The sequence below is a fragment of the Tupaia chinensis genome, unplaced genomic scaffold (genome assembly GCF_000334495.1).
Source record: "Tupaia chinensis unplaced genomic scaffold, TupChi_1.0 Scaffold146907_1, whole genome shotgun sequence".
Classification (NCBI taxonomy): Eukaryota; Metazoa; Chordata; class Mammalia; order Scandentia; family Tupaiidae; genus Tupaia; species Tupaia belangeri.
The window spans coordinates 1,598,836-1,614,884 of record NW_006206760.1 but is presented as its reverse complement, the minus strand read 5'-3'; the positions used below and the strand labels follow the sequence as shown (position 1 = coordinate 1,614,884).

The window sequence follows — 16,049 nt, the reverse complement described above, 5'->3', positions numbered from 1 at the left end:
AAAAACATTTAGGTGCAGGGATGTTTAGTTGAAATAAATGCTCCATACTTACTGACTCAATTTTGCTGTGACATAAACAAAATGCTGACTTTCCTTGACTGGCAAAACGATAATGTATGAGGAACTAGGATGAGTGAAATCATCCTAACCATCAACAAAGAACTCACCGTTCCTTTTCATCACAATTACAAGCATATGATATTTCCCTACTTACTATAAGTCCAGGCCTGTCCTTGAGGAATTTAGAGCAAGGTAGATACAACATGCCTACGACATTTACCTTCCATAAAGTAGGAACAATTCAGGTAGTGACATTTCAGGGAGAAGGGCTCAGAGAGGAGGCTGGGAAATGAGGGGACCAAGCAGGCACCCGTCACTGGCTCATCCAGTGTATATTCAGTTGTTCGTAAAGTGCTAAGACTTTCTCCTTAGGCACGGTTTGGGGTGGTAATATTTAGTTAGGATGTTAAATTATTTACTGAAAAATCATCAGAAAAACATAAATCAAATGCAACCTATTAAAAATGTTGACCTTAAAAATGATTTCACTTTTGAAATTAATACAATTTAATTATAGGATATGTAACTAAGATCTTATTCATGAAGCTTACACCCGACGGTCACCTCCTCATGAGCCCATGTCTCTCTCTCCTCTCTAATGTCCTTGGCACTGGTTTGTCTTAGTCTCAATGTTGAATTTCTCTTTTACATTTGAAGAAAATTTTAAAACGACGATTTCCATCATACAGGTAATTGATGTTTGCCTTTGTGGGCTACAGTGTTTTTTGTTTGTTTTTGTTTTTTTCCTGTAGGGAGATTTTTTGCTATAGGGTGCATGTGCTTGTCAGAGACACAGAGTGAGAAATCACACACATTCCCCCATCCCCGGGAATGGCCCCACTGCAATCCCTTCTCCTACACTCTCCTCTTGGGATATTGGGCACAACGTGCCCTGTGTGCGTTTTAATTTGCCAGGTCTAGGCCTTGAACCACAGTCAACTACGTAGGAATCCAGCAATGTAACAGCTACGCCAAGTGCTGGCGCCCCCCTGTAGTATGGTTTTTTCTAAGGCAATGCATCCAGTGTACAATAATCAAATCAAGATGTGCACATGTTCTTCAACATGGAACAGCACGTTACGCTGTACACATCTGGTAGCAGTTTTAAGGTCTCTTTGGCTTCAGCTTCTTCCCGCTTTACTCAGTTCAGTGAAAGAACTTCCAAGGGTGTGGCTGACGTACACTCAAGGTAAACATCCCTGACAGTAGCTTTCTGCTCTAACCCTGTCTCCTATTACTCCCCAAGAAACCCTCTTCCCCAGCGGGGCTAGTCTCCCCAGGGACACCTAGTTATACTCCTTAGGAGGCAGTGTCCACAAAATCTCGAGTCACCTGACTAGTGTTCAATTTGTAGAATTCTTTGGCATCTGTGATGAGTACCAACGGTCTAAAAATTCCTGAACCAGACAGGTGCTCCCATACAGTAATTCCCGTGGGCAGTGCCACTGCCGCAGGTACAGGTTCTTTGAAACATGAAGCCAGCTCAATTAGCACGCGAGGTTGCAAGCACAGCAGGCATGTAAATAATGAATGAAACAACAAAACTGAATCACATAAAAATAATCACATTAAAATGTAAAAAACATTTTTCAAAAATAGGATTTCTACCACAAAACTCTAATCTTGTGAATAGTTCCCAATGAAATAAACGCGATTCTTGCATTTCCTGAGGGGAGTGAATTACGACTGAACAGAGATACACAGGAACAGGACTGGGACGACAGTACCTTCAGGAGTTCTAGCCCTGAACGAATAGCGGTATCCGGACTGACACCCTCCTCTTCATCGTCCGCTGTCCCTTCTATTGATTTGTTCATTAATTTCACTAGTGCACTGTAGGAGAAAGCGTGGATTAGCAAGGCTACTAGATTAATCATTGTACCCTAACTGCACTGTGACGGGGTATAAAGAGAATGTACTTTTTGAGGTCCCCTTGCATCATACGAATGTTGAAGTATTTAAGAAAACTTGGGTTGGTTGACAGCTACGTAAATTTAAAATTGTCTTTCTTTTACCTTTCTTTATAATCCAAGATTTCCAAAACAAACACACATTGGCTAAAAATAAACACAAGGACACTTTAAATAACGAGCAGCCCTTCTTTCTACGTGAAGGATATATACTTCTGCCCTTAAACACATGTATCTGGTGAGCACTTTCAGGCCTTTGTGAGGGCCTCGTACTTAGATCCACTGCCCTGTCAGACAGTAATCTAGTTGCAAGCATCAGGTCCATGCACTCATCTGTACACAGACACATTCCCTGGCTTACCTTATGGCTTCAGAATCAATGTGAACAGGTGCAATTCTTTCCAGTAGGAATTTGACCATCTCTAGGAAAGGGTTCGTCGGCTGCTTAGGGTTTGCAAGTTTCCGAGCAATCTCTCTCTATGGAAAGGGAAGAAGTTCATCATAAGTATGATTCATTTTTATGTTTTTCAAAATAAAGATGATGACAGACATTAAAAAGCATGTAAAGGTTCAAAACCAGCAGAAGTGAGAAAAGAAAAAACTTGTTTGCTACAGACTCTGAGTAAAATTTATATACCGATTGAACAGTCACCACAAAATATGGACAATGAAGAAAGGGGATCACACGGGTTCAGGGTATGTTCTAATTCTGTGTCATGTTTCTCCCGTGAAGTAATAATAATAACATTAATATTATTATTTAGATTTTTGTTGCAGGATGCATGCGCTCTCCAGACAGACAGAAAGAAATCGCTCCATGAGGGGATGGCCATGCTCTCCTCTCAGGATTTTGGGCACACACACACACACACACACACCCGGGGGTGATTTCTCGCTTTCTGTCTCTCTGTCTTTCTGGGAAGTGCACACGCCCTATAGCAAACCCCCCCCCAAAAAAAAAGAGTATAAAATAATTTATTAAATATCACATTGATAGTAAATAGTAATGCTGAAATTCAAACCTAGGACCCTGTATCATAAAATGCTAAATAAATGGATAAAGGTTTCCTTCTTGATATTTTAATGACAGTGGCTCTCCTTGGAATTAGAAGTCAATGAATACAATGAGGACAAACACCTAAACAGAAGTTCATCTCATCTGAAAATGAAGCCACGTAGTCGGCAACGTTACCGCTGATTTACTGAGAAGGGTTATTTCCAAGCGAACGCACAGTTCTTCCGTGACCATCGACTAAGGACCCCGTACTTTGTCCTGTCCAAGCTCCAGGACTGATCCCTCGACCTCAGCCTCCTAGTATTCCCTCGGACTGCGCCTGGAGTTGAGCGCCAGGCCGACAGCTGGGCTGCCCACGCACACCCCTGTTGGTCAGTGCTCACGACACGGCTAGGACCCAGAACCCTGTATGTAAACTAGGCTTCAATGACACAGAGATGTCAGCAAATGCACCGAAGAAAACAAACGGAAAAGATAAGGTACTCACCACACAAATGTCTGCCTGTTTGCACGAACACGTCGGGCTGATTAATAACTCTAGCTGAGACCGCAGCTTCTCATCATCACCAAGAACTTGGTTAAACTTCTTCACAAAATCCTGGGCTTTCCCTGGGTCGGGTAAATTCTCTACAGAATTGAGAGACAATCTGTAGTAAGAAATAAAAACTACTCAACTAAACTAAAAGCTAGTGACTTAAAAATATTGCTGAGCCTTGGGAACCAGCAGTTAGCGTAATGGCTATGTCGCTGGACTCCCACGTAGTCGACCGCGGTTTGTGTCCCGGACCCAGTGGCTTAAAACTCATGCCAGGCGCGTGTGCGTGCGTGCCCAAGATCCCGAGAGGAGAATGGAGGAGAAGGGATTACAGTGTGACCATCCCCCCTGGGGGGTGATTTCTCGCTTTCTGTCTCTCTGTCTCTCTCTGTCTGTCTGGCGAGCGCATGCGCCCTATAGCAAAAAACCTCTCCAAAATAAAAATAAAAAAAAAATATTGCTGAGCCTTAATAGAGAACCAATTTAAGATTACTTGCTCTTAATTATCATGGACTTGATAGTCCCGTGTGGTAAGCGGTCTAGTTATGCAGAAAATGAACAGAACTGCTGAGACATACTTACTTGCTATGGTCATCAGTTTTCCAAACATGGCAGAACAGTTAGCCTCTGACTAAAATTTAAAACAAAAACAAAAAGCTGGTCACGTGCTAACCAATTTCTTTAAGAAAAATCCAGATTCATCATTGTGCATTTTTCATGAAGTTACCAAACAAGCTACACCATAGCCACCTGAGAATGGATTCTCACATCTACACACTGAATTGAGGGTAGAGAATTGTGGAATAGCGACAACTATTAAGTTAAAACAAACAGGAAGAGGTGTTAGCGAGGGGCATTAAAGATTAAGAGTGCGTACTTTCATAAGAAAGTCATTTTGCCAGAACACTGAACAAAAAGGTAAGGGAAATGATCATATAAAAAATATTTTGAAATCACATGCCAAGAGAGACAATGTATGTCGCCACTTAATATATACCGAGTGTCCGCACTCTGACTGAAACTGATCGACTGAAGGATACACACACAGTAAATGGGTGTAAATACCAGATATAGTGTGTGTGGAAGAGCAGACCTGAGGAAGGACATTTAGAAGAAAAATACGAAGGTGAAGCATTAATGGGACAAAAAAATTGGTATTATCTGTTGAAGATATTTTATAAGTTTATCAACTGGACTAGGAAAAAATATGTTCACATACTGAAATATTCACCTTGTAAGCTAAACAGTGTATAACAGTGTATAACAGAAAATGAAATCACATGCCATAGATAATTGACGAAACATATGAAGCGTAGCAAGTTTTTCTTGTGGAAGAGGGTTTAACCAGCTGCCTGTGACTCATTCCTTGTATCCCAGTAAAGAAGGCACCGTCACTAACCTAAAGCAGTCTGCGTGGAAACAGGGGGACGGCAGCTTCACCGGACACTACTGCAGCTGCTAAAGCTGTGAGAATAGTCACACCCAGCCCTCGAGGACGGTCTATGACTGCCTTTGCACTGCAGAAGCAGAGTTGAGCAGCAGACCAGAGACTGAATACGGAGCTGGACATGACGGTTTGGATCGTGTTTGGCCTCACGAAGTTTTACGTTTTGGAATGTGGTGATGGGAGGTGCTAGGGCCTATAGTGGCTGGTGACTGGACCGCGGGGACTGCATTATGGAGGCACGATCTTGTGAACAGATTCATGTCTCCCCCGAGATCTGGTAAGTTCCAGCTCTTGTTGTACAAGGGACCCAGCTGTCAGAAGCTCTTTGTCCCGCGTATGTGCTTATGTTCCTGTTGGCCAGGCATGCCTAGGCCTTTGCACTTCATTACGGCCACCAAAATTGTGAGCTTGTGAATAAACCTATATTGCTCTATAAAATCACCGACTGTCAGGTATTTTTATTAGCAACAAAAAATGAACTAAAACACTCGGAAACCTAAATTTGTATTATCTGGTCAATTATACAAAAACACACACACACACACACACACACACAAAAAACCCTCCCAGAAAACAAAAACACGCTTTGCCAGTCCTTGCTCTAGCCTCTCTGGGCCCTTGAGGATCATGGTTATGGTCCCACTGGTGAAGAACACCTATTCTCGCTAATACAAACTCAAGTCCCCGTCCCCACCACCGCAGGCAGAACTGAGTGGTCACCATGACAAGGGCACGACTGTAAGCTTGACGCCGGTGTTGCCTCTGAACTGGAGGACCAAGAACGATGGGCTTCCACAGCACAATGTTATCCTGAGATTTGATTCTATTTCAAAATTGATGAACTACGTACAAACGTTTAGTGTCAAAAACTCGATTAACTGGAAACCACCGTTTCCTTGCCTATGCTAGAAAATCAGCATTAGCTAGATTCATTTTAAGTGGAAATTTAGCGTGGCTAACTGCAGAAATTATGCTTCACTGACAATCGGAAAATGAAACACCAGAGATACTTTTCTCTCGCTCTGTTATATATGATATAAAAAACGAACACATTCCTAACGTATTAGGAACGTAAACCCTGGACCTACTGTAGGCTGCTTGTGCAAATCCAGCAGCTCTCGTACGTGACTGCGGAGCATGTTCTGACACTTCCACATTTCATTGAGAGCTCTGCAAAGAAAGGTGTAAGTAGGAAGAAGCATTACGGAGCAATACAAACACAGCAAATTATTTAACTTTACAACTTTTTTAGTTGCACAGTATATACAAACTCTTGTTTTACATTTACCTACAATTTTAAGAACCAGAAATTCTATTTATTAAGATTTAGAACAGTTCAATATAAAGCTGCTGCTGCTGCATGCACTTGCTGGAGAGACAAAGGGAAAGTAAAGAACATCCCCTCCAGAGCGGATGGCCATATAAATCCCTTCTCCTCCCCTCTCCTCTCCAGTTTTTGGGCGCACATACACACACACCCAATGTATTTGCAGCTGCCATGTCTTAGGCTTGAACCATGGAAGGCCATGTGGGAATCCAGCACCTTAACCACCACACCACCTGCTGACCCCAGTATAACACTTCTTATAATAGAAAATATGAGAAGTCTGGAAGGACTAATAGAACCTTATCAGGTAAATAAACCAATTAAGACATTCAAAACAGAGGTGTCTATAAGGTCCTCATACGTGGAGAGGGAAAATGTCACCAACGAGCATGACACACTCAGGGAAAACGGAAAAACGTTACTCTGCTAGGAGCACAGGGCTTGGGTAGGGAACACACGACAGCTGGAGCATTCCACAGAGCAGGATCGGATCGCGAAGGGTTTCTACCCCAGGCTAGGAGGTAACGGCAGGTAGAGTGTTTAAGATATGGAATGTGTTAGGAATGATGTCAGTTCAAGGCACTACATTAAACCATGTTTGTTCTCGCGAGTGCAGACTTTCTTGATCTACAAATCTCTGCCATACTCAGAGGTACCCAGAGCACCTCTAAGAACTAACTCTCTCTCTCAGTACTCACCACTCATTTTGATACATAAACAAATACCCAAACCATAGGCTGGGGGCCTAATACCTAGAATAAGCATTAATGACTTGTAAAGCTCTTTTAAAATAATGGCTAGAGGGGACAGCCTGTGGCCTGGTGGGTACGTGAGCTGGATCTCACACAGCCAACCACGCGGTCTGAGTCCTGGGCCTGGCGGCCTAAAAAACATGCCAAGTGTATGTAGCGTATGTGTGTACAGAAAAACCATAAAAGAAGTAATGGAAGGTAAAGAAACTGGAGTATGAGCAGACCCCATGGAGTTGCGTTCTCCCACCTGCCCCGTCTCTGTCTCCAGCAAGTGCATGTACCCACTGGCAAAGTGGGAGGGAGAAAAGCTGACTAGACCAGCAGGAGGCAGCACGGCTGGGTCGACGTGGGTGCGCAGCCCACAACCCAGGACCGTCCTGAGACGGCCGGGGCACACGCCTGCACATCGTAACCTAGGCCAGCTCGGAGGGTGGTTTCCAGTGTGAGGGTCCGGGGGGCGGGGGCACTTGTCTCTCTCTCTCTCTGATGAAGGAAATACACAAGACAAACTTAAAACCAAAAGAGATGGCTCATGCCTCTTGATACCATGCTCCAAGTATGCAATGACACCACCAAGAAATTTCCACAAATAAAAGTCACATTCTTAATCCAATAACAGGGAAACACTGGAAAAACCCAAATTGAGGGAGGGGACCAGCAGTTGGTGTAATGGCTGTGTCACTGGACTACCATGTGGTCGACCACAGTTCGCATCCCGGACCCGGTGGCTTAAAACTCATGCCGGGTGCGTGTGTGTGCATGCCCATCCCCCCGGGGGGTGATTTCTGGCTTTCTGTCTCTCTCTGTCTACCTGGTGAGCTCACACGCCCTATAGCAAAGAAAAAAGAAAAAACAAAAAACAAAAAAAACTGAGGTCATGTTCTACAAAATAAACAGGCTCAGAAACATCAGCGTCACTGAGGACAAATAAAGGGAAAGGGATGATCCCACACGGAGAGGCTAGAAATGGGTGGGCCAGGTGGGTAAGGCACTGCACTCCAGTACAGCTGCCTGTGGTTAGAGTCCTGGACCTGGCAGCTTGCTTTATCTCTGTCTTTCTCTCTTCAAAGAGAATGATGATGATAAAGTAAATTGAATAAATAATTGTAAAAAAAAAAAAAAAAGAGACTAGAAATAGAACTAAATATGTAGTTTGTAATATTAGATTGGAAAAAAAAAGTACTCAGTGAACATTACATAAATAATTGAGGAAATCTCAAAATACTCAGAGACTACTGTATTAATAATAACATTAATACAGAGTTTTAAGCCACCGGGTCCGGGATGTGAACCGCAGTCGACTATGTGGGAGTCCAGCGACATAGCCATTACGCTAACTGCTGGTTCCCCAATCTTTTTTTTTTTTTTTTGTAAATTTGAGCTGAGGCTCTTGATTCAAGTACAAGTAGCAACCCCATTAACAACAATTAAGCAGTTTTATAAAATTTTCAAGAAAGAATTTCTTCATTTGAAAGGTCACTTACTTTACAGCATTTGGATCCAAACTAGCATATAAATAATATAAGCATTTCATTCTCTCTTCTGTTTCCAGGTTGTGGGGGACAAGATACTGAGCAAAGATTTTCTCTACCAATAATCTATGAAAAACAACAAATATACAAATAACACAATGACTCCATTTTAAAGTCACAATTGCATTCTGTATTTTAGCCAGGGCGATAGCCATGTGTACCCCAACGATGGAAATCGTCACATGATCACTTCTCTCCTTTGACAACTTTTCAGTATCTTTTTTTTTTTTTTTGAAAAGGTAATGGACTTTATTTTATTAACTGTTTCCACTCACAAACTGACCTAAGGTCACCAAATATGTAGACACAATGAGATTTCATTGTTGTTTATAGTCTTTAATCAAAACGATGATGAAGAAAATAGATGTATTAAAAACAAAACCAAACAGCTCTTCCTATCTAGATTTCAAGTGGGATTCACATTTTGAGTGGCCACTCACGGTGCAGCTTCAACAACCCGAGGCTTGTCTATGAGTCTGGCAGGACGACCACCCTTCTCTACAACCCAATAACTCATGCTTGCATAGGCATTTCTAACGTTGAGATTCAGTTCGTCCCATGCTTTAATACTTGTCAGTATGAAACGTGTGTCCTAGAAGGGTTACATGCTTGCCAACACGTGGCTCGAAGCTGGTCCACCAGTGCGTAGCAGCCAAGAGCTACAGCGTAATAGCTAATGCTGTGTACAGAGCCACAACCTGAGAACAGGTCACCTCAGTCCACAGCTACAACCTGAGAACAGGTCACCTCAGTCATTTCTTCTGATCACACTTCAGCTCCTGTTCCACATTATCATGTAGTTAACACGGGCACACTCCTTCAAATTACTTCCCCAAAACTGGTTTCCTGTGTAGAACTCATCTTTCTTCTCTCCACAGGCTAAGTACTTTACCAATATTGGAATACCCTCTTGTTAATCCAGTATCCGTTATTTAGTGTCACTGGAATATGGGCTCGTTATTAATCATTAGTAATAAAGTATGTGTTATATTGTTAATGAATAAAATACATATCCATTGATGCCCAAGTAGTAAGTGCATTCAATAAAAATGCTACTAAGTATCATGTGAAAACAAAGAATCTTTGGTACAATAAAATACAGCTACAAGTATCATTCGGAAAAGGGAAACAATTCAGTAGTTCCTCTACGGTAGTGACAGTTGTAAAAAGGAAAATTAAAAATTAATAGCTGCAGGACCAGCAGTTGGCTATGTCGCTGAACTCCTGTGTAGTCGAACTCAGTTCGATTCCTGGACCCAGTGGCTTAAACTCACACCGGGCACGTGTGCGTGCATGCCCAAGATCTCGAGAGGAGAATGGAGGATAAGGGACTGTGGCGTGAGCATTCCCCCTGCGGTGTGATTTCTCACTTTCTGTCTCTATGTCTCTGTCTTCCTGGCAAGCGCACGCACCCTATAGCAAAAACCTCGTCCCCCCAATAAAAAAAAAAAAAAAAAAAAAAGATGCAAGTGTGCACCTCTAGTAAGCGAGAGAGTGGGCATTTGCTCTCTGGTCTGCCTCCAATGTCCATGGCTATCTATTTCACTAATATGACAGTCAACAATCTTAAATACTTATTAAACACAGTACACGTATAAGCCTGCATCACTTCCAAATTTAAAAATGGCCGGTGAACATTTGGGAAGTTGTTAAAGACTAAGTCTCGCCCTTGCCCGCTCTGGCGCCACTCACTTGTCATCGATGCTGTTCTGATAGTAAATGTGCAGGAGCTTGTCCTTGACCCAGCTGACCTTCTCTGCGGCTTCCTTCCCCGCCTCCCCGTGAAGGCAGTACTTCTTGTACAGCTGAGCCAGGCCCATCATAGCCTCCTTCCTCACACGCCACTGCAAAGCACATATGTAAGAGATGAGCAAGACGCCCATGTTTCACAGCGGCCTGCAGAGCTTCCCCCGGCTTCGCTCGGCTGGACGGTCAGTCCTGCGTGCAGACCTTCCAACTGGCAAAGCACAGCGACACCGAAAAGTTCACGGGAAAATGGAATTCAAAGATAGACACAAAAGATAGGAATCTTATTTCTCCATATAACTTTCATCGAACTCGAGACACTTTTGTAAGCACTGATACCCACCGTTAGCGCATCTGTAAAGAACTAAGTTCAAGTCTGCCTCCTACGATAGCTGTAAACGAGCTTGAAGAAAACCTCTTGCTACATTTCAAAACCACGCCAATCACCTCCCTACCCTGCTGTGTTTCCAGCGGACGCAGTGTTCCGCTCTGCCTCCCATACAATGGCTCGCGGCACAGCTGCTGCTGCTCAAGGAGACAGCACGCAGGGGCCTCCCTGGCAGGCCGCGCCTGTCTCTCAGCACTGCTCTACACGGTACCATCGTTCCTCACCAACCCACGTTTCCACCTGCTTGCGATGCAGGAAACGGCATGGAAGAGGAAACACACGGCTGTCCGTTCTGCCCTGAGCCCGGCCCAGCCATGCGGACACATCGTATCACGAATGATATTCCCTTAACTGAGGAGTGACAGACCTAGCGACATTACATGAGATCGTCACATGTGAAAATGCTCACTGGAAGGAATTTCACTGCAGGTAATCACCTAAGTGAGAAGTTAAAACAGAACTCTGTACGGCTTAGTGCTTCTCTCATACAGGTGGGCAGGTGGGCTAGGAGAGAGACCCAGGCCTCAGATCTGCAGAGCTAAGAATCCAACGTTCTCATTCGTCAAGTTACTTCAAGGATATACAGGAGAGACAATGTATTGGTTCTTTACTTAGCCCTATTATTAACTTGGTTCTACACAGAAAAGCAGTCATTGTAATGGAAAATAGCATCAGTCTCATGTAGTAAACAGTCCGATCGTACCCGTTTATCCAGCGTCCTCTCCCTCACGAAGCCGAGCAGCTGGTCGTTCACTAAGGTAAGGTCTCTCTTGGCAGCTGTTATTATCGTAACGATGACGTCATGCCGAATAGCTTCTTCTGGATCATGTGAGCGAACCTTCAAATATTCTGTGAAGTGAGAGAAAAAAAAACTTAAGCTAAATGGTAGCCATGTAATTTGTCATGAATGAGAATGACAAACAAAAAAAAAAAAGCTTAAGCTTCTGTCCATAGTGAAATCATGATTGCAAAATGTTGTACAAATTAAAACCATTTTATTTTGAAGGCAGCAGTATTCTGTGTGATCATAACTACACTTTTTACTGCATAGTCACATTAAAAAATTATTTCTTCCATGAGAGAGAGAGAGACAGAGAGATAAAAGACAGAGACGACCAACCCAATAGGGTCCCTCTCCTGTGATCCACTCCAGCCTTATCCTGGCTCTGACAATGGCGTGAACATGCCTGGTGTTCTCAGGGAGGTCCCCAGATGTGAACGTGGAACCTGCCGTGTGGACCAGCCTTGGAGAGGGTTGTATTTCATGCTGTGCCACTGTCTAGCCTAGCACACCTTAGTAAACAACGTGGTACCTGACTTCAAATACTTAACACTTAACTTAAAGAGCAAGTTAGCTGATGGGTCTATACCTGCATACACGGTATACATCGTCATATTCTACAACCTGCAGAATGAAACTGCACGTAGGTTGAAATGCTCTAGGTGAAGCAGCAAGTGAGGATTCTGGCTGCACCTGAAGATAGTCATCTCTCCACTTACTATGATACGGCACCATATTAACCTACATAGACATTTTACCCAAATCCAATGTCACAGAAATATTCTAACTTCCTCAAACTGATTTCCAAAAACTTATAAATGATCGAAATGTAGAGATTTCAAATGTAGGGGGGCCAGCAAGTGGCGTGGTGGTTAAGGTGCTGGACACTCCCACACAGTCAACCATGGTTCGAGTCCCAGACCTGGTGGCAGCTTGCTTTCTCTCTCTCTCTCTTTCTCTCTGTGTCTCACTCTGGTCAAATTAAAATAAAATGAATGAATGAATGAATAAAATTAAAGAAGTAACTCTTTAAAAAATTTTTCAAAAGTAATTTTATTAATACAAGCATGAAATCATTTCTTAGTATATACATAAAGGACAGTCCTGAAAGCCAGCCAGAGTGGAAGCCTGTCCAGAAAGTGCAGGCAGGCCACAGGCCGTCTAAACGGTGTGATTACTCACTCTAACATTTGTAATCAAGTCCAAAGCTTACCTGTGAGATCCTTTGCTAAATCTGGGTGATTCATTAAACAGTGACTGGCAAATTTCACACTTTCCAATCTCACTGGAACATGAATGTCATTAAATCTACACAAAAAAGATTGCTAAATATTAATTCTAAGGCAAAAGACTTACAAATAAGGTACATCTAACATGTAAATGCATATAAACAACAGTTACTGTATGAGGAAATGTGATCGCTCCGGGTGCATGTGTGTGTGCGTGCCCAAAATCCCGAGGAGAATGGAGAAGGAATTTTGGTGTGGCCATCCCCACTAGGGGGTGATTTCTCGCTTTCCGCCTCTCCATCTCTCTGGCAAGTGCACATACCCTATAGCAAAAAAACTCTCTAAAATAAAAATTGATTTCTGTAATGACAATCAATGTGTTCTGAAAGTAAAACAAATGAATAGGTACACAATTTCACAAACTATTTTTCTCTTCCATATGAACAGGGTGAGAAAAGGACATAGAGGAGACGAGCGTGTCAGAGTCGGGGCGGGGGGGGGAGCATCCCTGACAGGGTTTCATCATATCCCAGTCCTCCTACCGCGAGCCTCCGTCACCCAGGACCCAGGGCTGTGTTACTGTTCATGGCCCGTTACTTAGGTCGGGATGGGGACTGAACCCAGGCCCCCACACGGCCACGGCCACTGTGCATGATGCTCTCAATACTGGCACCATTGGGGCTAGGCCACAAACATGCTTAAAAACAGAGTTTGTTTCCCACGCTAGAATTACACTGCACATTCTCCAGCCCAAACTACCCACTTCGCATATCTAAAATTCTGACTGGTTAAATTATGCTGTACAATATGCAGTACACACAAAACCTGCCAGAAAAAAGGTTACAGGAGGAAAATACTGAGGGATTTTAGGCAAAAAATATATCAAATCTAAGAGGCAGATCCAGAAGTCCAAAGATGAAAGCATAAAATCTGAGTCACACTGCCTCAGCACAAAGGTTTTTCTAACTGGCCAGCACCAAGTCAAAATGCTCTTTTAAAGTTCTAGCCTATTGTAGGAATTCAATTAAAATGAAATAATACAAATACATTCAAAACTGTATAAGAATAGGATGAGCGCCTATCAGATTTAAGACATATTATTGAACAACCATTAAAAATATATATATTGGGACCAGCAGTTAGTGTAATGGCTATGTCGATGGACTCCCATGAGGTCGACCGCGGCTCGCGTCCCGGACCTGGTGGCTTGAAACTCACACAGGGCGTGTGTGCGTGCGTGCCCAAGATCCCGAGAGGAGAAGGGATTGTGGTGTGGCCATCCCCCCTGGGGGGTGATTTCTCATTTTCTGTCTCTCTGTCTCTGTCTGGCGAGTACACACGCCCTATGGCAAAAACTTCTTTAAAAAATATATATATATATATATATCATTGATAAAGACATTTTTAAATAGCAAAAAGTATTTTACTTTTTGAATTGGTTTAAAATAACCAAGTAGGCGAATTTATTTAATAAATGTGTTGATGTCTATGGCTTCCAACTGTCTTAGCCAGAGATACTAATATTTTAATACAGCTTTGTATTTAGGATTGGTAATTTTCTAACTTCTAGAGAAAAAGTAAACATTATTACTTATGATCAATAAATAATAAAGTTTCAAAACACTCAATGCTCTATGAAGGACAATAATGAAGAGAAGAGACAGGTAGCCAGGTCTTGATTCCAAGAATCCGACGAGCACTGGAATCCGCAGTAACGTGAAGGCTGAGTGTGAGAAGCCCATTCCGGCTGACTTTGCTACAAGTAACCAGATGCGCAGGGAGACGTGCATCGCTGCCTAACTGCCCTGCAGTGAACACTGGGGCTCACCACACAGGGATCGCCACCTCCTTACAAGTGCACTTGCTTCACCCCCTAATTCCAAACTGTGTTAGAATGAAGTTTAACTAAATATTCAGAATTCATTTCCATTAATACCATCACAATGGCTGATTCTAAGTAAGGAAGGGCATCACACTGTCACTGGTCACAGATTTCTCAGAACCTAGGTTATTAATGGATTATGATAGTGAATTTGCGCTAAGAAAAAATACCGAGCCCATCTTTTGAATCAATTAAACAGTGGTGAATCCAAACATTTTCTAGAAGGCTAATAGTAAATATCTGCTTTTAAATAAATTTTTGAAGAAGAAATATGTAAATGAAGTGCAAGAAGAAATTTCATAAATTCTATACATTACTTTCAATCTTATCAAGTTGAATAAAATCCAATCATTCTAACTTCTTGACAAGAAATGATTAAAAATGAGTTGAAAGCAATGTACATTCCCCATTTTAAAACCACAATTGTACCAACTCAGTTCAAAACACTTCATGCAAGTAGATAAGAAACAGATCTAAAAGACTCTGACAAATGAATAAGATGGTGAGCTGACAAAGGACAGATTCTTAAAACTGGAATCAGTAGGGGCAGCAGACGGAGTAGCAGTTACACGACTGGACTCCCACATAGCTGACCGCAGATCAAATCTCAGACCCAGTGGCTTGAAAATCGCACTGGGCACACATGTGTGCTTGGGGGACGAATGGAGAAGGGACTGCTGCATGGCCATCTCCCGCAGGGCAGGCAGAGAGGTGGGATTTCTCACTTTCCCTCTGACTCTGTCTCTCCCACATCCTCCCCTACCCCGTGAGTACATGTGCCCTAAGGTACAAATCTTATTTTTTTTTTTTTTAAGAAAGAATTAGAATCAATATGTCTTAAGTTTCGTGATTTAAAAATCTTAAGACACAGAATATCCTGAAATGCTATCTATTCTAATGATATTTTTTTTCAGCACCAAAAAGATTAAAAACTATAATGAGGGTATACAGGCACGTGAGACTGCCAGAAAGGGAGAAATCACCCCTCAAAGGGGATGGCCACGCACGCTTACACTCCTGGCGTGAGGTTAAGCCACCGGGTTCGGCACTCAAACCACGGTGGACTACATGGGAGGCCAGCGACATAGCCATTATGCTAACTGCTGGTCCCAATTTTATTTGTTTTTATTTTTTAATTTGACCAGAAAAGAGACAGACAGGGAAAGGGAGAAAGCAAGCTGGCAGGTCTGGGATTCAAGCCGCAATTGTCCATGTGGGAGTCCAACGGCTTAAACAGCATGCCACCTGCCAGGCCCTTCTTCTTCTTCTTTTTATTTTTTTTTACCAGAGGGCATATGCAATTGCCAGAGAGAGAAGAGGAGGCCGGGAGGAAGCACAGCCCAGTGTGGTGGAGCCACGCTGCAATCTCTTCACCCTGCTGAGGTTTGGAGAGGACACTCACACACACTCAGTGATTTTCATGACACCAAGACCAAGGTTCGAAT

General features: G+C 42.9%; 1 protein-coding gene across 1 annotated transcript in view; it reads right to left on the bottom strand.

The window, feature by feature from the left end:
• Positions 1-16,049, bottom strand: part of PDS5A (PDS5 cohesin associated factor A) — a gene marked incomplete in the record, with an annotated part of 91,432 nt that overhangs the window by 29,888 nt on the left and 45,495 nt on the right. Inside the window, 9 exon segments of the mRNA XM_014584445.2 lie at positions 1,788-1,893; positions 2,332-2,447; positions 3,473-3,612; positions 4,103-4,151; positions 6,056-6,137; positions 8,531-8,644; positions 10,271-10,422; positions 11,416-11,561; positions 12,707-12,801. Of these exon segments, the coding sequence (XP_014439931.1) occupies positions 1,788-1,893; positions 2,332-2,447; positions 3,473-3,612; positions 4,103-4,151; positions 6,056-6,137; positions 8,531-8,644; positions 10,271-10,422; positions 11,416-11,561; positions 12,707-12,801 (1,000 nt within the window).